General features: G+C 44.6%; 1 protein-coding gene across 8 annotated transcripts in view; it reads right to left on the bottom strand.

Annotated features, from left to right (window-relative positions):
- Positions 1 to 217: 217 nt before the first annotated feature.
- The window catches only part of LOC143484634 (uncharacterized), a 143,543-nt gene continuing 121,213 nt past the window's right edge, over positions 218 to 22,547 (bottom strand). For 3 of the 8 annotated variants that reach the window (XR_013122667.1, XR_013122670.1, XR_013122669.1), the window contains 3 exons: positions 18,494 to 18,648; positions 9,428 to 10,473; positions 9,011 to 9,149 (listed from right to left, as the gene is read on the bottom strand). Coding sequence is in view for 4 of the 8 variants with exons in the window: in XM_076983457.1 (XP_076839572.1) it covers positions 10,173 to 10,473; positions 18,494 to 18,648 (456 nt within the window). In the remaining 4 variants the exon portion in view is untranslated. Of the gene's footprint in view, positions 4,383 to 4,714; positions 4,851 to 9,010; positions 9,150 to 9,196; positions 11,109 to 18,493; positions 18,649 to 22,547 lie in introns of those variants that run through there. The other 5 variants (XM_076983459.1, XM_076983460.1, XR_013122668.1 and 2 more) reach the window with 5 other exon arrangements.

The following is a 22,547-nucleotide window of genomic DNA, read 5'->3' as shown; positions in this document are numbered from 1 at the left end:
TTTTGTTGTTGTTTGCTTTTAAACTCTGTTACTTGAACCTTTCTTTGTATTTTTTGCTGTTGTGTGGCAATTTTTTATATTTTCAGGCAGGCACATTTTATTTAAAATATTTTTGACATTTTGCCTGTCTGACAGTTCGATATGCGAAATGTGCACTGACGGTTAATGTTCTCTAATGTTTCATAAAAAAATAAATAAGTAAATAAATAAAAGCTGAATAAAGCCAAGCTACCGTGTTTATTCATTTATCTGAGTGTTTTAGGTTTTTACTTTGAAGAGGAAAAAAGTCCTGAATGAGAACGGGATCCCGTTTAAGGTGCTCTAAATAAAAAAAATAAAAATAAACCCGATTCGACAATTAGTCGACTAAAGGGAAAAGCCGATGAATCATATTTGACTATGAAAATCCTTAGTTGAATACACCCCTAATTTTCACAAAGAAGGAGCAAAATACTTGGGGACTGTTCATGAGCTAAGAAATTTGGAAAAGGAAAGCATTAATGTTCAAGTCAATGTTTAGTAAAGAAATTCGACTTCTTAAAAAAAGTAATACTTTGACCTAGAACTAATGAAACTACTACAATAATACCAATAATGTTCAGAATGCCACACACTTAGAGGCTCATGTCTTCTGAGAAGTTAAAAGAAAAGAGGGGAAAGAGCTTGACATCTCAAGGGGAACAGACAGCAAATCATAAAAAAACAAAAATCATAATTTCATATGAACAAATCAAAGTCTATGCATATAACTAAAAAGACAGAAAAAATATTATTTGTACTAAGATTTGGATACATTTTTATATTCTGCATTTAAATATACTGTATATGTGAGTGTGTATCTATATACACATCGCCTATGTCACGGTGAGGCGGCCCCCTACCGGTCGCCTCCGTCCACAGCGGCTGTGTTGTTGTTGTTTTGTGACGTCGTGTACGCCCCTCAGGTGGGCGGAGCCCGTGATCCGTTTCCACCTGATGGTCGTTTGTCTGTCTATATATGTCTTGTCTTTGTACCAGTTGACCGCTGGTCATTATATCCTTAATTTGGATCTATTGCACGGGTTTTAGGTTTGCACACTTTATATTAAACCACCCTTTTTCCCTGAGACTTGGCGTGATCGCTTCCTTTTTGTTGCTCACACCTGCCCGTCACAGAATGACCAGCCACCCTTCGGAAGCCGCCGAGTCTCTTTTTCTTTCTCCTTCGTTCGTGGTCATGTCTCGTGGTAAGTGTTTGTCTGCGTGGTGTCTGATTGAAGAGATCCGCCGTGCTTTTGTGTTGTTTGTGGCACGGCGAGGGACAGGGCTTTCGCCCTGGAAATACTCTTCGTGTTTGTTGTTTGTTTGTTTGTGTGAAGAGATCCGCTGTGCCCATGTGTTGTGTTAGTGGCACGGCGAGGGACAGGACTGTCGTCCTGGAAATACTCTTCTTCTTGTGTGGTGTTAGTGTGTCCAGGTAACGGACGGGAGGATCCGTGTGCGTGCGCGTGTGTTATATGTTGAGTGTTTTGTGTGTGTGACGCGCTCGCCGCTCGTCACTGTCGCCTCGCTCCCCGTGTGTCGTGTGTTTTTTATGTGGGGAGCGACTGCGACTCTGAGCGGCGCGTCACCATCGTTTGTGTAGTGCACGCAAGTATCGGTCCCGTTCGTTCAATGTCTGCGCACTAAGTTCTGTTTGTCGAGTCTTTGTGTGTATGTTTTGTCCTAGCGTGTTGTCTACTGTTAAGTGTAATTCCACGCTTGCTCCTCCCCTTAAATGTGTGTTTGGGAGGGGGGCGGTTGTGGTCCCGTGCCACTGGGTATGGCACGGAGGGCGTCTGAGGCGCGTTTGTGTTCTATGTTGGTGTTGGGGTGTGTGTGTGTGTGTGTGTGTGTGTGCTGTTTCTGTGCAGGTGCTTCCCCCTGGCGGTGTCGTGGTGTTCCTGGACCTTGTGGGGGTCTCCACCTGGCAGGAGCCCCCTTGTGTTGTGGGGTGACCGGAGCCCGGTCATGAAGAGCCCCTCCCTAGAGGGCTGGGGCCCCCGGATGTTTGGGGACCATGGGGCTCCGGTCTGAAAAGCTCCTGCTGAGGGAGGAGATCCTCCCTCCTGCCCGGGGTGACCAGGAGGCCCTTGGGGCTGCTCCCTAGCCCGCGTCGGGGGTGCTCTGGGCCTCTGTCTCTAGCGCTCCTGGGTTGGGTGGAGGAGTCCACCTTGTGATGAGGGACCCCGGGAGGGGTTGGCTCCCCCAGGAGGCTGGGGTGACCCCTAGCAGAAGGCAGGGGTCAGCTCTGGGAGGAGGTAGGTCCAGGAGGTGAAGAAGCCACGCCTCGGGGAGGTAACCTGCACACACACACATACGCTAAGGACGACACAGGAGCCATAGCTACTCGTCCTCACACCTGTGGGGCTCACCGGCCAAGGGCCGGTTAGGGCGCGAGGGCCCTGTGACCGACCGGGGCGTGGTTATGTGTTGTTAACGGCCCAGTCGGTCCAGGGTCCCGCCCAGGGAGGTGAGCTGACTAACGTCATGTTTTTTGTGTTTCAGCTCGTGGACTACAGGAGGTGTGTCCCTGCCTGTCCTTGCCTTCCTGCCCCTTCGTGTTGTTGTGCAGCCGCTGTGTGCCACACACCCAGTGGAGGGGAGTGCGGCTTGGTGGGGGGGTCTGTCACGGTGAGGCGGCCCCCTACCGGTCGCCTCCGTCCACAGCGGCTGTGTTGTTGTTGTTTTGTGACGTCGTGTACGCCCCTCAGGTGGGCGGAGCCCGTGATCCGTTCCCACCTGATGGTCGTTTGTCTGTCTATATATGTCTTGTCTTTGTACCAGTTGACCGCTGGTCATTATATCCTTAATTTGGATCTATTGCACGGGTTTTAGGTTTGCACACTTTATATTAAACCACCCTTTTTCCCTGAGACTTGGCGTGATCGCTTCCTTTTTGTTGCTCACACCTGCCTGTCACAGCCTACAGATGTATGTATATATACATACACACAAACATTTTACATAACATTTCTATAGTGAAAAAATAGAATGTCTTAACATATTATGAACAAAATGAGCAATTCTTTTCTCCTCATTTAAAAAAATGAGTACAATATCTTTGTTATAAAACTAAACAAGAGAAAAAGGTAAGTGAAGTAAAACAATAATCATAATAATACAACAATTTTTTTTTTGTATAATGTTACAATAACAATAAGGCTTTTTGGAAATAAGAAAGACTACCAACAGTTCGTCCCACTGCGCCGTAAGGACGCACACAATTCATCCTCAAGACCACTTTTAACTCACGACTCTGCTCCAAGAAGAATTCGGTCTTCAAGCATCCTCCAGTATACATGGGTGCACACACTCTCTCTCTCTCTCACACACACACACACACCCCTCCTCTATGGAACCCCAACAAAGAGAAGCTTCCCTCTTTCCTGTGGCATACTCACAATCTGCTTGATATAAAGTAATCAGGTTTGAAGTTTTGTGATGTGGGAGTTGTGTCGTACCGCCATTGTTGTTGTTGTTCAGGTCACTATGTCCAGATTGATCACGCCTGTTGCTCATGCACAGCCAGTACCAGGATGTGGCAAAATAAACCAGTGAGAGAACTGAAGAACGTTTTGCTAGCTTGTTGTCAAAAAGCACCGAAAAAGGTCAGCCCGTACCTCGAGTTGCTGGCGAAACGGATGCGAATCAGTGATCAAATAAGCGTTTCTGTGGCTGACGTGTTCCTTGCTATATGGCCCCGGTCCAAAACGCTCGTTCCAATTCTTCAGCGTCCGTCAGGCAGATGCTCTTGTAAACGTCTGCAACATTTGCCTTTCGAAAGTGGTTTACAGTTTTCGACTAGATGTCGATATGAAGGAGAGAGCTGTTGAATATGCTATGGTTAAGCAGAAATAACCAACCAAACATCTGGTACAATACTCCATGAAGCTTCTGTCTTTTGCTCTGGCTTTGGGAGCCCACTCTCTGAAGCCCATGTGACCACCACCATGCCACCTTCAAACACGTCTTCGCTACAAGCGTCAGGACATTTCTTGTGGCAAACCAGCATTGTAAACACAGAATGATCTAAGCTCAGTCAGCCTGCAAGCTGTTCCAGGTGCCAGGTCACCGTTCCTTCATTCACCATGTTTATGTTTCTTGTGTTTTTACAGGATTGGTTGGGAAATATATGTTCACACAGAGATTAATAATATCCTCCACATCAGAACACTTGAGGTAAGGTTAGTGGTCCGACATATAGATCATTCCCCATCAATTGTTTCAAGCAAGTTTGTATGGCTCAAGAGACTTTGAGGGCGGAAGCTGGGCAGGGGGAGGAAGATGGCTTTTTACGTTGCATAGTGATCAAAGCTTGCTAGGTAATCCAGGGCCACTTTGTAGCAGAACTGGTACTCGTCCTGAGGGGGCAAGAGGAAGCAGAGGAAAAACTTCATGAGCATGGTTATTCTAGGACAGTGGGATTGGGATTAGGGTTTGTGAGAAAAATTGAAACAAGACATTTGAAAATCTTTGTAATCATATAATCAACCTCAGAGATGCTCTGTGGGACTAAAAGAAGGGGTGATTATATCTAGTCCCGAAAGACTAGACACGGGAGGACCGTTCAGCTGGGCTGGATCTGATTTAGGGAGTGTCTTAGCCCTTCTGCAGAACAGGACGACCAAAGAACTAGCCCAGGACCGCTTCAGCCATCTTAGATGGTCAGAGTGTTGTAAGCTCAGTGTCTCACCTTGGTTTGCACCATGGCAGGCCGCTGGGTTCTCAGCATTTTGACCGTTTGGAAGATGTCCACCACGCCCTCGTAGCGCATGCGCTCCAGAACGATGCTGAGTGTGATGAAGACCCCTGTGCGCCCCACACCAGCACTGCATTGTGGGACACGAGAATAAACCAGTCAGAATGAGTCTGAAAATGGAAGCCCTGGCTAGTGTGTTAGAAATTCTGAAACCCTTAAATGGTGAGCACAATAAAAGTCAGAAGCAGTTGGGTTAGATAATAAAGTAGAATGATTTATTTTAACAAGGCATGGATTAACCCTGAGATCTCCGTTACAAAGACGCCAGGTGTCTGTCACAGAGAGAGCTCAGAGACCCTTCTCCAAGAGATCCCTGTTACAAACGCACAAGGCGTCTGCAAGAGAGAGCTAATTCCCCATTCCGAACTCTCATCTTTTATACTTTTAATCATCAACACACATGATGCCCACGAGGTGAACATGAGGTGATCAACCAAATGTGATTGGACAATACATGAAATGATTAACACTGATTTGACAGATGCATATGATGCATGCCCCCTCCACACTCAGCATCCTCATGATGTCATGACAGACTGAGTGTCGCCGTAGTCCCTTCCAAGTAGAGATTTGGCGTCTCCAGCGAGGTCAGTTTAGGAACACCAGAGGAACATCAGATTAGGCCTCAGCCTAGGCCAGAGAACACACACACACACATCTGAGGCCTACTGAAGTCACGAGAATGGCTTCAGTGCCATGATCAACACACGTATATGTAAAAGATCTCGAACACCTATCCTTAATGTGTTTAATGTATACTAAGAAAGCCTGACCTAAATGGAAATCACCAAATTTCCACCACACTAGTGGTTTGTACATTGTAAACCATCTGCTCTATTTGATACATTCAGGTATAACAAAGACTGTTAACACACTTGTATACAAAAATACACCACACAAATGCAGACACCAAAAACACATAGAAATGTCAAATACAATGAGGCAGTAAGAACAGCACACATGTACATGTCCCCCACACAGACACCACACACACACACACACACACACACACACACACACTAAGCCTTTTCTTATGACAGTGTCTGACATAGAGGGGTTCTTAAGGCTGATCCGTCAGTCTTGCTGAGCCGGGCTGCTCTGAAGTCTTGCGCGCTTCACTTCCACGGAGCAGTAATTGATATGACAACAGATTTACTTTTCCTCACGTCCTCTTGGCCAGGCAGAAGCAGCAGGGCATAGAACACCACTGGCTCACGCTGCCGGCTCATGCCACCGGGCAGTCCCATCACGACCGGACCATTCTTCCGATGTCAGGAGTCGTAACAATGCCATGTTAAAATGCTTCAGGTCATACCGGCGGTGTGGTTTGTGGCTTTAAACCATTACGTTCAAACGTGACACAAAAATGAAGACCAAGAAGAAGAAGCCATCTTCTAACAAGCTGTCCTCAGACTCCATCGAGCCGTATTTAAACAGACGGCTGCGGAGCTACCACAGGCACGAGGGGGCGGGGGAATAAGGGGATTTGCCCTCTCATTTGCATACTGGGGCAGGTAATGGCCAAACCCCGCGGCTCTGAGAGATCTGAAATTTGGAGGAGTAATGAGGCGATATGAGGGGCGAGTGCAAGGAAAGAAAGAAAGAAAGAAAGAAAGAAAGAAAGAAAGAAAGAGGCCATTTGCAGTAACATGTGACATGGAGTGAAGAAAAACGGAGAGATAGCAGATCGTGGAAGGAAAAGGACAAAAGAAAAATACCCCCTCAACAAAACAAACAAACATGTTAAAAGCAGGCTGTAGAAAAAGACACATGATGCCTTGGCCAGAATAAACCTAAATAGAGGTGTGTGTGTGTGACATGGCGCAGCAGTTGAATATGAGTATCTGAAGGGGAGGGATCTAGGAGAGAATGTCTTCATAGGAACAAGCACATCAGCTCCCAGCAAAGACGCACTTTTGCCACACAGTCCCACACACACACACACGCCTGCATGCAATATTCACAGTGCACATGTCAAAACAGATTTTTTGAGTGAGATTTTCCCAGCCTTTCACAAACATAGCTCATGCATGTTCGACCACTTCTTTGATTAAACAGATCCGTACTTTTTAATGCTCAGAACCAGCAGCGGATCAGGCTTTAAGCATCTCTGCTAACCTGGAATGGCCAAGAGGTCTTAGCTACAAGTAGCTTAACACAGGATTACTGGTGTATATATGGTGTATAGGATTACTGGGCCAGGAAATGACGGAGTGCAGCAGGCAGCAAACGGAGGCAGCAAACCGGCAGAAGGCGGAAGCTTTGGAACATGGCGGCGGGCAGAGCCGTATAGAGAGAGAGTCGCGACAACGGAAGTTCAAAACGCTTGATGGTCACGTGATTCACGGAGGCTTCAGATAGTTCCAGGAAGTTCAATTTGAGCGCATAAACACAGAGACAGAACTGCGATTTGAGGATTATTGTGAACATATAATGACCAACTTTAGGCTAATTTTAGAGCACATTGCTGTTTAATGCTTTGATTGTTTTATAATTGTTATATATTACGTTCATTTATATATTTAGAGGGACAGGAAGGGGTGAGAAATTCAGATTAGATATGTAGATAGGTATTGGTGACCTAAGTAATCTAAATGACTAATGTACATTTTCTGACAGAAGGAAAATTTTCTTTGACTTCATTGTGCAGAAATATGCTTTAAAAGGGTACATTAAAACACATTACATTTACATCCAGACAGTATATGACATTAAAATACATTGATAAATTATATATATATATCTTGTCTTTTTAATACACTTATTTACAGCAATTAATTCATTAAATAAATCTCTAATAATCTCAAATATGAATATCATGTCAAGCAGTTTTTCTGTGTCCTTTCCTCCGTGTTGTTTGTGTAGTGTCCACCATGGTTTGCTGTGTTGCATGGGGATGCTCCAATCGAGCAAAAATGTATGGTTTCCCCACTGATACTGAGAGGAGAAAAAAATGGTTGTCTCAACTAAGCAGGAGCAATCTTACCCTCACTAAAGATTACAACAGCAAATATATATATATATGTGAGGTAATCATCAAACACTGCATTTGCACTTTTCACAATAAACACACTATTGAAAAGCTTAATGCCTGATTTATTAAAATACAGAATAGTGAACAAAAAAAATCAAAGACTCCAGACAGACTCGGGTGCAGGGTGAGGGTGCTATCTAGTTGCAGGCTCCATTGAATCCCCTATGGTTCTTTGGCTTAAAGAGAGAGAGGAGAAAAAGACAGGAGAAACTGATTATTATGAGTATTGATGTGATATGAATTTGAATTTGTTGCACATCCTTGGTTGTTTTTTATACGTGTAATGAGTGTATACGTATCCAGTAAGTGTTCTCTAATACTGTGTATTCACCCACTATGGGATATGTATATGGGTAGACAAAACTGAGTTGTCATGTGTGAGGAGTAAACTCACATCACTCTGCAGGCACATTTTGAGGCAGACCAGTTCATCAGAACCAAACAGGGCAAGACTAGGCTGAGAGCAGATGCTGTTCCCACCATTTTTGTGCATCGCCCCGCACTCAGAAAGAGGAAGCCCCCTGCAATACGACGCACCACTGGACCTGTAAAGACAGGGCCCATAGCTGCTGATCACAGCTATAGTGTTGACACAGGTATAATAAGTATGAACTCCTAATAATTATATTATTTCTTTAAGTGATAGAATATTTAAAACTTAATCACACTAAATAGTATACGTCTTTTATATCCAGCAGTTTCAAAAACTGAGGAAATACGTTAATAAAATAAAAATAAATAAAACGAAATAAAAAGGAAAATAAAATAAATAAAAGGATAAATAAATAAAATAAAAGGAAATAAAACGTTAGCTGGTACTCCAAAATGGATATCCTCATTTCACCTCCTCGACCCAACACACTCTACAATCACACTCAAATGTTATATTTAACCAAGACTAGCTACCCCGCAAAAACATCGCGTTTAGGTGAAATGACATTAAGAGAGGAATTTACAATTAATAGGCTGTCGGTCGTTAATGTGAAATCTCGCTAACCGTATTCGCGTTGTCTTAGCATAGATTTAGTTCCCTAAATCTGCTTATTAAGAGGTGGATAATTCACTAAAATGCTTTAATTCACATTTTAATGCACATGCTAATTTGATTCTGATGTCCTTATAATACACAATCTGATTTGTTAAGCGTACTAACCTGTAAAAGTGTATCACAGATGGTCCACTGCTCCAGTTTGACTGCGCTGCTCGTATTTGCTGCTAACTTCCGGGAACTATTGACAGGCTCCACGATCCGCCATTGCTGTAAAAAACTGGTCCATTGGAGTGAACGGAGTTGACGCGACTTTCTCTCTATAGGGCTCTGGCGGCAGGCCGCTGCTAAACAAAATTAACAATATTTTTTATTACCCGCTAACATAATTTAAGACAACCTAAAAAATATATATATATATATATCATAATAATCTCTGTGTTTGTTTTTATTTTACATAGGTATCAACGAACGCAACAACTCTGGAGCACCGCAAAGATTTGGACAATATATTTACGTATATTGACAATTGTTTCGATAGAATTATCATGAGCAAACCAGACAAGACGCCATCGACCAAGAGGAGCCGTGCCGAAGCTTCCCCGGGAGCGGCTTCCCCACACACCTGCAACACGGCGGACATCCTGCAGTCCATCAACACCAAACTGTCCAGGTTTGACGCGCGCCTGGCGCTGGTGGAAATTCTCCACCAAGAGTTTCAAGCGTTGCGAGAGTCGGTAGAGTTCAGCCAGCAGCAAGTGGAAGCACTCGCGGCAGAAAACACGGTTCTGTAACGTTTCAACCAGGAACAGCGATTTTCCTTCACCCCGGCAGGCGAGCTCTACCTGAAGGTCTTGTCTTAGCCCTCTACAGAACACTGTCGTCAAGGCGGGTTCGCTCCATCCGCTACCGGCAGCCAAGGTACGGAACTCTCGTGCGTAATCGGTTGCACTACGTTGTCCTTGGTGTATCTCACATAACATAGTGCCCACGTCTCTTCCTGCAGCTGGGTGATCAAACACGGACTTGAATAGCATGGAGAACTGAGCTTCGGATTCGAGTGCCGGGTCTTTACTATTCCACAGGGCAGTACCCCAGGCACCAGCTTCCCCGGTAAGGTGCGTCAGGATGAAGTGGATTTTTTGTTTCTCCGTTTGGAACTGGACTTGGTGATAGTCGAAGTACATGGAACACTGCATGAGAAAGTTCTGACACCGCTCTGGAGAACCGTCGTACCGCTCCGGCACTGCAACAGGAATACAAGGAGGAAAACCAGGAGGAGCGACAGCGGCAGCAGCCTGGTGTTGAGAAGCCTGTTGTTGGGCTGTCTGTAGCTGCGCGGCTTGTGCTTGCATGGTCTCCGTGAGTCGTCAGACGTCTTCCTGGAGTGCGGCGATGGTGTTCTCTTGTTGGGCCAGGAGTGCAGGTACGTCCGCTGGATCCATTGAAATTGGCGAAGTATTATGTAACGTTTCAACCAGGAAGACACGGATCCAAATGTGGAGTACTGATGTTTTTATTTCTTGAATGAATATGGAGTACTCGCACAGGTGAATAACTCCGTGTGGTGTGTGCAGTGTGTGAGTGCGGTTGTCGTGGTCAGGACGGTCCGAGTTCACGCCGGCTAGACAGATGGCTGGAGGTACAAAAGGGCTAGGCTGGAGACGAGGTCTGGAACGAGAGCAGAGGTCAAAACACAGGAGAGCAATCAGGAGATAACGCTTGGTAGATGGCATGCCAACAATACTTCGCAACCCGGAAGATAGAGGAGGAAGCTTAAATAGCGTGAAAGGGGAGGGGCGATGAGCGGCAGGTGAAACGCATCTCACGGCGATCATGTGCTGTTCCTGACAGGTTCTTAGAGAGTCGGTGAAATCGCTCACCGAGGGAATGACCCGACTCTCTGAAGAAAACAAAACAATAAAGGAAACTGTCATCGATCTTCAGTCCCGCAGTATGAGAGACAATCTTATATTTGCAGGTATCCCGGAGAAGGCGGACGAAGACCCCGAGACTACGGTGAAAACATTCATACAGACTCACCTAAAAATCTCAGAGGCAACCATCAAAACCATCAGCTTTCACCACGTTCACCGCCTGGGGGGGGAAACGGCCAGATGCGCGGAGACTCAGACCGATCGTGGCAAAATTTGAACATTTCAAACAAAAAGAACTGCTGAAAAGCCGCGGCCGGGAGCTGAAGGGAACCAACTTCAGTATTAACGATCAGTTCCCCAAAGAAATCCTGGAGCGACGCAAGGTCTTGTTTCCCATCCGCAAGAGTTTCATCCAGGCAGGTTCCCGGGCTGTAATATCAGTGGATAAACTCTATGTGAACGGTCAACTCTACCGCGACACCAACACAACACCATGGCTGTTCTAAACAGGTGAACTGTATCAACACCGACACCAACTCCTTACTACACATTACTTTTCGCCTAGAACAATAAGACATGTTTAAGTTTAAATAACTAATGCCGGTCTAATTAGCACCGTACCATATGTTTTCCGTCATAAGTCCTAGTTGTTTATACTTTTTTTGTTGTATATGCACTTTCAGTGTACGTCACCTTTTCCTTTTCCCTTCCCCTCTCCTTTTCTCTTTCTACACTCACCCAGCGATTTGTTCACCCACTTTCAAGACTGCAATGTATTGTATGCACACACACACGCACATGCAGGCAGGTAGGCAAAACAGACAAACACGTAGACATATAGCACAATCTCACACTAACACACAGGAGATACACACACATGACCGATTCATGCAGGCACAGACACACAGGCATATAGCGCAGACGCAGATACATACACGAAACATTCAACACAGGCATACAACACAGAAGTGCAACACACACACCTTTAGCAACCATCCAACACTCAAACAAGTAGTTTTAACATTAGTTCACTGAAGTTCGTCACATGGAATGTACGTGGAACTGGTTCGAGGGAAAAGAGATTGAAAATTTTTAATCGGCTAAACGACTTACAAGCAGATATTGTCTTTCTACAGGAAACACATATGTCTAAAACACCTACATACACACTGACCTCTCCTCAGTTCCCACACTTGTACTCAGCCTGTTACAACTCAAAACAAAGGGGGGTGGCCATATTAATTAACAAAAGGATAAGCTTTTCCATTAGCAACAATATAACAGATCCAGATGGTAGATACATAATACTCAACCTATCCATTCTAAATATGCGTTTATGTTTTGCTAACATATATGGGCCGAATGTTGACGACCTCTCCTTTTTCCACAATATTTTCACTGCACTCTCTGATCATTCTGACACCAAACTAATAATAGGAGGAGACTTCAACTTGGTACTTGATCCAGATATCGACAGGCTCAGTACAGCAGTGAGTCAAAGGAACTGGCAGTCTATAGACACCCTAAAACAATATATGAACGATTTTGGGCTCTCTGATGCGTGGCGTTCACAACACCCCACTCTCTGGGACTACTCTTTCTTTTCGGCAGTACACCACTCACATTCTCGTTTAGACAACTTCTTAGTTAGCAATTCCATTATGACAGATGTCACAGACACTTGTATTCATCCTATCACTATCAGTGACCATGCACCGGTCTCTCTCTCTCTTTGACACAGAAAAGAACCACACCAGCAACGAGGAACTGGAGATTAAATACATCATTACTTAAGGAACAAGATTTCATTAATTACTTCAAAAAAGAATGGGCAACATATTTAGAATATAACGATCTACCAGGTACCTCTCCGTGTGTTCTTTGGGAAGCAGGGAAGGCAGTAATGCGGGGGAAAATAATATCCTACTGCACACATAAGAAAAAGACAGAAAAAACACAGGTATTAGAATTGGAAGAAAAAATAAAATCTTTAGAAGCTGCCCATGCTGCTTCACCACAAGAATACACACTGAACAAGCTAAGGAAACTCAAACTGGAATTAAATGAAATAATAGATAAAAAGACACAATTTTTACTGCAAAGACTGCGTTGGCAGAATTTTGAACATGGCAATAAATCTGGAAAATTCCTTGCTAATCAGTTAAAGCTTAATAAGGAAAAAACAACTATCTCCTCTATTAAGAACTCAACACGTAGCATTATTCACAACCCACAACAAATAAAGAGTTTTATAAAGCTTTATATGCATCACAGATTAATCCATCTGATTCAGCTATTGAAGAATTTATTAATAATATAAATCTCCCAAAGTTGGAAAACGAACAAATTGTTGCACTGGATTCACCACTTGCTCTGCCCGAATTACATGAAGCCCTACAGCAGCTACCAAATAACAAAGCTCCAGGACCAGATGTATTTCCTGTAGAATTCTACAAAGAATTATGATTGGTGCTAGAACCAACCTTTTTTAGAATGGTAAATCAAATTCAAAAAGATCATGTACTGTCTCCAGACATGAATTCTGCTAACATCAGTGTACTTCTAAAGCCAGGCAAAGACCCTACACTTCCTTCCAGCTATCGCCCCATTTCACTCATAAACGTAGATCTTTAAATTATTTGCAAAGCACTTGCCAGAAGATTAGAGGAAATCACCCCACTTATAATACATCCAGACCAGACAGGTATTATCAAGGGTAGACAATCTGCTAACAATACACGCAGACTAATAAACATAATAGATTACTGCACAATTAACAAATTAGAGACTACCATTGTATCTTTAGATGCAGAAAAAGCATTTGGCCGGGTAAACTGGAAATATTTATTAGCAGTTCTACACAAATTTGGATTTGGCCCATCCTTCATAAACTGGATCAAAGCCTTACATAGTTCTCCTAATGCACGGGTTAGGACAAACGACATCACCTCACAAAGCTTCACTCTGCAAAGGGGCACCAGGCAGGGCTGTCCACTATCACCCTCACTTTTCGTTCTCTTCATTGAGCCATTAGCAGCAGCAATTCGACAAAATGCAAATATTACAGGAATTAACACAGGAACCACAAACCATAGGATAAGTCTCTACGCAGATGATGTATTACTTTTTCTACAGAACACACAAGCCTCCCTTCCGAATACAATCAAACTTATAGACAGCTTCTCATCTATAACAGAATATTCCATCAACTGGGGCAAATCAACAGTTCTGCCTATAAGCTGTAGTTTCCAGAACACGACCACCACTCCACTACAATCAGGTAATATTAGATATTTAGGCATACATGTCTCTGCTAAACTGTTAGACTTGGTGCAGTTAAATCATATCTCTCTATTAAAAACAATAGAAGATGATCTCTCACGTTGGAACGCTTTACCTATATCACTCATGGGGAGAGTGGCTACCATTAAAATGATGGTTCTACCCAAAGTTAACTATTTATTCTCACTAATCCCAAATAAACCCTCTGCTGCTTGGTTTAAATCCTTAGATTCAAACATCTCAAAATTTCTATGGAAAAACAAGCCATCAAGAATAAGTATGAAAACCTTGCAAAAGCCAAAACGCAATGGTGGCTTAGAATTACCAAATTTTTATCAATATTTCTTAGCCAATAGATTACAGTACATTTTAAAATGGGCCAAATACGCCTTAATAGGCAGGCCATGGTTGGACCTAGAACAAGCACTTTGCGGGAAAATAAAACTCTCAGACCTACCTTACATTAGCTCTAATATTAAGCGTCAGGACTGTTTTAAAAGCCTTAGTATAAATACTTCACTGACAGCCTGGTGGGAATTTCTTAAATTAACTCGGTCCCCACTCATCCCATGCAAACTAACACCCATTTGGAACAATCCTGACATCTGTCAGAACAAGAAAGTACTACATTTTTCATCATGGCATGACAAGGGAATAAAAAATTTAGAACATGTTATTAAAGATGGAAACTTTGTCACATTCCAGGAACTTGTATCAGAATATGGAATAACAGTAGATTTCTGGAATATCAACAATTAAAATCCATCATTCAACAGAGATTCAACCGCAATCAACTGAATTTAGAAATATCAGCATGGATAACTGAATTTTTAAATCTATATACTCCTAAATTATTATCAAAACGGTATAAATTATTGTTAAAATTTGATGACTCAATCTCCCTTCCGATAGCCAAATGGGAACGAGATCTATTTATTAATCCAGATCAACATTTCTGGACCGATATATGTACAAATATCTTCAAAATAAGTAAAAGCCCCAACTTACAACTTATACAATACAAAGTCCTTCATAGAACACACTATACAGGACAAAGGATGTTCCAAATCGGCCTAGCACAATCAAACATATGTACCCACTGTACAGGCAATATAATTGATAACTATATGCATGCTATATGGGATTGTAGGCCTGTCCAGGAATTCTGGCAGAAGGTATGTGTAGAATTGTCCACGGGGCTTAAAAGCTGCATCCCAACTTCCCCCAGACTGTGCATCTTAGGAGACGTCAGTGAATTAGATACAGAGGCAAACATATCACACATAGTTCTCACTGCCCTATGCATCACCAAGAAAACCATTCTTATCAATTGGAAAGCAAAAAAGGACCTGCATATTACTCATTACAAAAATGTATTACTTGATCACATCTGTCTGGAGAGAATGTCTGCTTCCTCTAAAGACCAGTTGGAGGAATTTAATTCTCTTTGGTTCCCACTGATCAGTTCCATTAGCTAGTCGGGGTGGTTGGCGGGGGCTTCAGCTCCCGGAGGGCCGGTTGGTGGCTGGGGGTCGACTCCGGGGAGACTGCTCATGCCGGCCACTTTCTGGGCTGGAAGGCCGGGGCTGCCGACCTGGGATGACATGTGCTTGCCCTGGCGGGCGGTGGTGGGGGGGGCTTGGGTGGCGCTCCCTCTGGGCTCTGGGGTGTGGGGCCGGGGCATGGGGGGAGCAGATGCTGGCCCTCGGCGGGGTGGCTGGCCTCCCCTGTGGGGCCGGGTGGCGGGACCCGGGGCCCGGTGCCTGGGGCCCCCCGACCCTGAGCTGGGGCCCTGCCCGTGCGTTGGGACCTGTGCTGCTGCGGTTGCGCCGCTGGGTGGGGTGGGTCGGTCGGCCTGGGTCGGGGCGTTGGGTCTGGGCCTTGGGGCTCCGAGGTGCCTGGGTGGTGGGAGTGGGGTGGTGGATGATGGGGATGTCTGGGGTGGGCCGGGAGGTAGGGTTCCGGACTCCGACCAGCATGTCCTCAACACTGTTGATGTCTGTCATCGTTTGATCACTGTGCGACTGGTATGGATGTGGGTGCATACACAGGGGTGTGGTGTATATGGGACAAGCGTGTGTGGGTGTATATGTATGTGTAGATATATATGTATGTATGTATGTATGTGTATGTATATATTTATATATATGGATGTATGTATATGTGTATATATGTATATATTTATGGGTTAAATGTGTGTGAGTGCATACGTGTATGAAGGAAATGTGTGTCTAGGTGTATGTGGATGTCTGGACCGTCTGCTCTCTGTGGTGGGGGTGGTGTGGATCCGGGCTTGGATGTGGTGGTGGGGAGGGTTGCCACCCTGGTCTCCCCGGGTCAGCCGCTCCCTGCCTTGAGCTGGGGGGGCAGTGAGGTTCGGTGCTCAATGAGCCAGCTAGCAAGCTGGCTCTCCTCTTCCAGAGGACCCTTTCCTCTGGACCTAAGCATTCCCACCCACCCACCCACACACACACACACATCCTTGTTCATTTAGGATTCTGGGGGCAGGCATGTACCCAGAGGTTGACGAGGTGGGCCTGCTGCCATGGTTCACCCGTCTCCTCACCACTGTCTGTCCCTCAGTTTTTACTGCACTTTAGACATTGAGGGCCTTTGAGGGGACGGTGTGGACATACACCCACGTTTGTCCTAGCACCTGTCCCCTCAATTTTAACTGCACCATAGTATCACACACTACCACACATGCATATACACCAACACCTACTCACAACACAACACTGGGGGTGGAGGGGTGGGAAGGCCTTCCTTCACCCGCTTCCTGCTCCCTGCCGGGGCGGGGGGGGGGGGGGGGTCGCTGGCGCGGGACTGGGCTGGTGGCTTTCTAGGACCACTACCGGTCCTTGCCGGTCCAGCCATTTGCCCCCGCCGCAGAGGGTGTGCTAGTCTGGATAAGTGTGTGTCTTTGTCCTTGTTTTCTTCTTGTTTCTGAATAGGTGGATGAATGAGTACGTGTTGGAGGGAGGGGATATATGGCCCGGTGTGGGTAAATTTGGAGGTGTGAGGGTGAATTTGAGTGTATGTATATGTGTATGGGGGTGGGTGTGTGCATGGTAGGGGTGTATAGGGGCGAATGTAATCTGAATTTGAGTGTATGGGTGAGGACAGCTGGTTCTGGGTCGGGGCTGGTCGTGCCCGGTTCACTCCCAGACGCTCCCCTGAGACTACTGCACCACTCCAGAGGGGGGGCGCCTTGGGGCTTCGGGGTCCGGCTTGGCCCCCTGGCGTAGGGGCGGTTGGCCCGCTCCCCTGGGCGGTGGTGGTTTGGGGTGGCCGGGTGCTCCTCGGCGGGAGGTGGGCCCTGCCGGGTGGTGGGTGGCTTTCCGGGCGCGTGGCGCCGTGGCTTTGCCGCTGGCCCACGGGGGGGGATCCTGGGGGGGGGGGCGCTCTGTTCCCTCTGGTTCCCCTGGACCTGCGCTCCTTGACTGGTGGGGCGCTGTCCGGGGCCTCTCTCTCCCGCCTGCGGGGGCGGGCATGTGAGGGTTTCTGGGAAGTGCGGCTCTGGTACACCACCGCTCCATGGGGGGCCGTGGGCGGGTGGGATTCCCGGGTCTCTCTCCGCCCGCCTCTGGCCTCTGGGGGAATGTTGTCGCAGCTACCCACCCTTGCTGGTAAGTACATTCCATACATGTATCCTATGTTGCACTTTTAGGTTGCACATAAACACACACTCACACACACCCATACATCGCACTCATCTGTACTATATGTATTTGGTTTACTTTCTGTTCTTCTTTGCAGTGGTCATTTGAGCTGGTTGCGTGTTTTATTTTATTATTATTATTAATTTTTTTTTCTTCTTCTTTTCTTTTTCTTCTTCTTTATTTTCCTGCCTCTTTGTCTTTTCCCTTTTTATTTCTCTCCCCCTCTTTTCTTGGTCCACCTAACCCCAATAATTATCACTTTGCATATTGTTATCACTATATATTGTTATCACTATACTATATATTATACAGAATTGTTATAATTGCCATTTAAATCTGTACATAAAAACAAAGTTGTCCTCCAAAGATGGGGGGGTGGAGGTGGGCCAAAAAAAAAAAAAAGGATTACTGGTGTATAAACAAACACAAAAATAAAATACAGCAATGAAGCAAATGCATGCTGATACACTGACAACCACAGACACAGTCATACGGTCCTGCATCACATGGGTTCAGCGTCTGTGTTGGGAGCGTATTTCACACAACCCGCATAGTGCAATATTCCATTCAGTAGTGTGCTAACAAGGTCGGTGCAAGTAAAATATGACCACTTTGCAGCTGTTAAGTGAACAGAGCCGGTGCTGGGTGATTATGTGAGGTTGGGTTTGTGGGAGGGGGCCCACTCTCATCATATCAGAATACGTCATTAAAGGTTTAACCAGTGAGTTAGAATCTGTGTGTGTGTGTGCGCTGAAATGGGCAGCAGACCTAATCTTTATTCTATTTTTATACATAGTTTTATCTAAGTGGTTTGCATCACTGAGAACGGGGAGAATAGGTGTGTGTGTGGGTGGGTGGGTGACTGTTTACCTGCAGTGGACAGAGATGGGGCCATCCTGGCCAAACTGCTCTTTGGTTTTATGAACCTGCCCAATGAAGTCAATGAAGCCTTCACTGGACTTGGGGACGCCCTGCTCTGGCCAGTCAGTGAACTGGAACTGTCTGACTGTTCGGGACTGTCCATCCTGAAAGAGAGAACAGACAGAGATGGAGGGAGAGAGTTGGAGAGATGGGGAGACAGGATGGAGAGATGGGGAGAAAGAGAACTGTCAAATCTTGCTTTGTCAAGCAGCTGGGTCTTCGTTTAAGATTGTGTCCATTGTCTTTATTTAATGGGTTAATAAGCTTAAAATACTGAACAGACTCGTCATTTTTATGTGTGTTTACAGCCATTGCCTTGTTTTTGTTTGTGTATTGGATTTGCAGTTCATTTGGTGTCTGCAGTAAGTCTACAGAGAGACGGGTGGGGTGAACCACAGAAGTCCTGCTCTAAGTGTAAAATGGGAAGATCTGGGTGGATGATGGATGGGAGTGTGCACCACCACCTCCATCACTCCATAACACCACCACTCATCCAGACTGATGGATGAGTGCAACGAAGGAAGAGACTCCCCACAATACCCTTAACAACTGAGAGAGAGAGAGAGAGAGACAGACAGAGAGAGAGAGAGAGAGAGAGAGAGAGAGAGAGAGACTGACTTAAAGAGGGAACAGATGAGAGATATAGATGAGAGAAAAGGGGAAAATGGGGAGAGCAAGACTAAGGGCTGCTAGGAAATCAAAGAAAAGAATGACAGTCCTGCTCAACGCAGAAAAGAGCCGAAAGAAAAGAGAGAATGAGTGAAAGACGGAGAGAGAGAGGGACTGAAAGAGTGGAATATTTGTAATATGTTTGAACTGGAGCTAAAGAGAGTGGTATTACAGTACAGGGACCCTTAGCAAAAAGTAGTATACTTAAAGTTCATTTTATTAAGTATACTTCAGTATAAGTATAGCAAGTATACTACAGATCATATACTTTAAGTGTACTAGAAAGTATACCAATTTAATACTTTTTCAGACTAAATTGGAACATTTCTAGTTTATAAAAGTATACTTTAAAGTTCATTTTAAGTTTTCAAAAGTACACTTTATAGTATAAAACTAGTATACCCATACTATACTATGCTATCAATGTACTTGGTATATCCTTCTTGTATGCTTAAAGTATACCACTTATCAATATACTGCCATTGTACTGGTTATACGTCGTCTATTTTTATTGTATACTTTAAGTATACTGTTATTTCATTAGTTTACTTTAAGTTTGCTTGGCATATTACTTGTAGCTTACTATTTATGTACTTGAAATATACTACTTAAAGTATTCTTAAAGTTTACTGTATATACACAAGAGTGTGATGCATTTACAAAATCACGAGACAGAATGTTGAAAACAAGTTTGATATATTTTCAAATATTTCACACATTTAAAAAACAAATACATATGAAATAAAGTCCTTGCTTACTGGAGAAAAAGTGCACATTTGCATGTAAAAACATAAACATAATGGTCTCTCCAAGATCAAGTCCTTGTTTGTAAAAAGTGGCAATGTGACTCTGGGGTGCGAGATAAGGACGAGGCACGGAGTCCTATCTTGCGGTACAAACGGCACTTTTGTACTATTTAACACATGAAAAGCAAATACAGCGCTCCTGAAACACATATACATGTAAATGTGATCGATTCTGACAAAGACGAGCACAGGACACATTAAATAGACAAACCACATAAGCCCCGACTGATCACTAGACAAGCCACAGGTGAGACCAATTAACACACTCAGACACAACCACACCCACAAAGATCCAAAGACAACTAGACATAGACAACATAAACACGCCCAAAGGGGAGGGGTCAGGGGCTGTAGCGTGACAGGTAAACCAAAACTTAACATAAACATAACATTTTAAACTCCAGCATTATACAATTAATATATAAATTAAAAGTTAAGCATGAGTCAGTGACATTTATTATGCACTTGGAGCAAGATATAGTAAGTATTAGTACTTTGTGGCAGAAAGATGTAAAAAGTATACTAAAAAGTATAAATATTAATGTACTTAGTCTTAGACTTCTGTTTATACTTTTCAGTATAAGCCAAGTATACTTCACTATACTATTCTTAAGTATCTAAAATATAGTTTATAAAAAGTCACCTTCAAGTATACTTACTCAGTTTTAGTAAAAAATAAGTATACTCATAGTACACTTGAATAAACTTCTTTTTGCTAAGGGGAGGTGGAGTAGAGCCATGCTCACTCATCCACACACAGGGCGTGAGGTCTCCGGGCACAGCCCATACTTCAAACAGTGTGTGGGGTGTCTTAAGCTGACCAGTTTCGGTTTCAACAGGTATTAGGTGAGGTTGCCCTTTATAGCTTTTTTCTGTCTTTGTGTACAACTGAGCACTTTTCACAGACCAGGGGATACGCCAAGATTATACTTCCTGCTTAAACAGATGATGTAACAGTTTGTATTAATGTTGGACATGATATTAGAGCTCCGTTTGAAGCCCTTCAGTTACACGAGCAGGCTAAAGAAAACTGGGTTAAGAGCAAAGACTTATGGGTAGGACTGGGGTAGTTTGAGAGGACCAGAGAATCTCTATTGCACTGATAGAGAATCTTTGTTGGAGGTGGAAAGGATTGAAAGTTGTAGCGGTTTGCCCAGTCTTTGAAAACTTTCAGTAAAAAAACAAAAAACCGAAGGAAAAGTGAGCGTAGAAGAGTGCAGCAGACTGGTTTGATGGAAAGAGTTGCTAGTCCAGCTGACCTACAGGAGGACAGTTCTGGTGACCTCCACCCCATGGCACTGGGTCAGCGTGCGCCAGCCACCTGTGGAAGTGTGTGGCGTGGGGGATGGAGTCTGGCCAACACTGGGCTCCACCTGCTGCTCCGCCACCTAGAGCGGGAGGACAGGTGGGGTGGACGGACATAATGACCAGGCTAATGGCCTTGCCAAACTGCCCTGCACGCTCAGACGACCCTCGGTGGGTGGGGTGTGGGTGGCCAGTGCATTTGCAGTCATTACTGTATCTGCGGGGGAGTATGAAGGTGTCGCAGGTGCAACTTTTAGAACGACTTTCCCTCAACAACCTGATCTGTTTTCCATGGCACAGATTACTCCCCTTTTCACGTGTCTGATTGACAAAAGGACATATAAACTTAAACAGGGCAAAAGCCTCAAACAGACTGATGGTATGTCTTGATTGTAGTTTGAGGTGGGGTGACTGAGGTAGAATCTTTAATTCATCTTTCTGTGCAGTGTACGCACATAGGTGACCTGTTTTCCTCATTAACTTGATGGTTTTAGCTTGTACTGGTAGAGTTCTTTCTGGATATTTATTTTTGGGGACAAATACACAGTGAAATACAAGGATGTCCTGGTTTTATTACACTTTTAAAGAGGTACAGTGAAACGATGTGAAAAACCAGGAGTAATTTTTCGGGGTACTAGGGGTCTGTGGGTTTGGGGGCTGCGTGTCTTACGTGCCTACGTGGGGGCTAAGTGGATACTGGATGCTACAATGTGTTCAGTCATTCGGGGGATCAGGTGTAGAATGTCAGTGGTGGTGACATCTGAATCATTTTCATGGACTTTATAGTGCGACTACAGCATTAGACTGTAGAACATGCTCCACAGTTCAATACACACGGCTTAGAGCCCCAATAATTTATAAAATCAAATTTATAAAATCAAAAAATCTCGTTCTCTCTCTCTACATTAAATGACTGTTATTTCATTTCTGCCAGCTACAGAACACATTCTGGCCAAAGCTACAGAACGAGTGATGATATATAACGCAGAACTGGTGCAGCGTTCACTTTCTGTTTCTTCCCGTTTTTTCATGTCAATTAAATTTAGTCCAATTTGGTTCATTGTGTTTTACTGCCTGATCCTGGGCAGTCATGGTTTGGTGGTAGGGAACTGGTCTTGCGACCGGAGGGTCGTGGGTTCGATCCCCAGACCTGGGGCCATGAGTGAGGTGCCCCTGAGCAAGGCCCTTAACCCTCAATTGCTCACTTGTATAAAAATGAGATA

Source organism: Brachyhypopomus gauderio, chromosome 20 (assembly GCF_052324685.1).
Source record: "Brachyhypopomus gauderio isolate BG-103 chromosome 20, BGAUD_0.2, whole genome shotgun sequence".
In the NCBI taxonomy this organism is placed as follows: Eukaryota; Metazoa; Chordata; class Actinopteri; order Gymnotiformes; family Hypopomidae; genus Brachyhypopomus; species Brachyhypopomus gauderio.
Note: the sequence above shows the minus strand (reverse complement) of the source record. Positions and strands in the feature narration are given on the sequence as shown.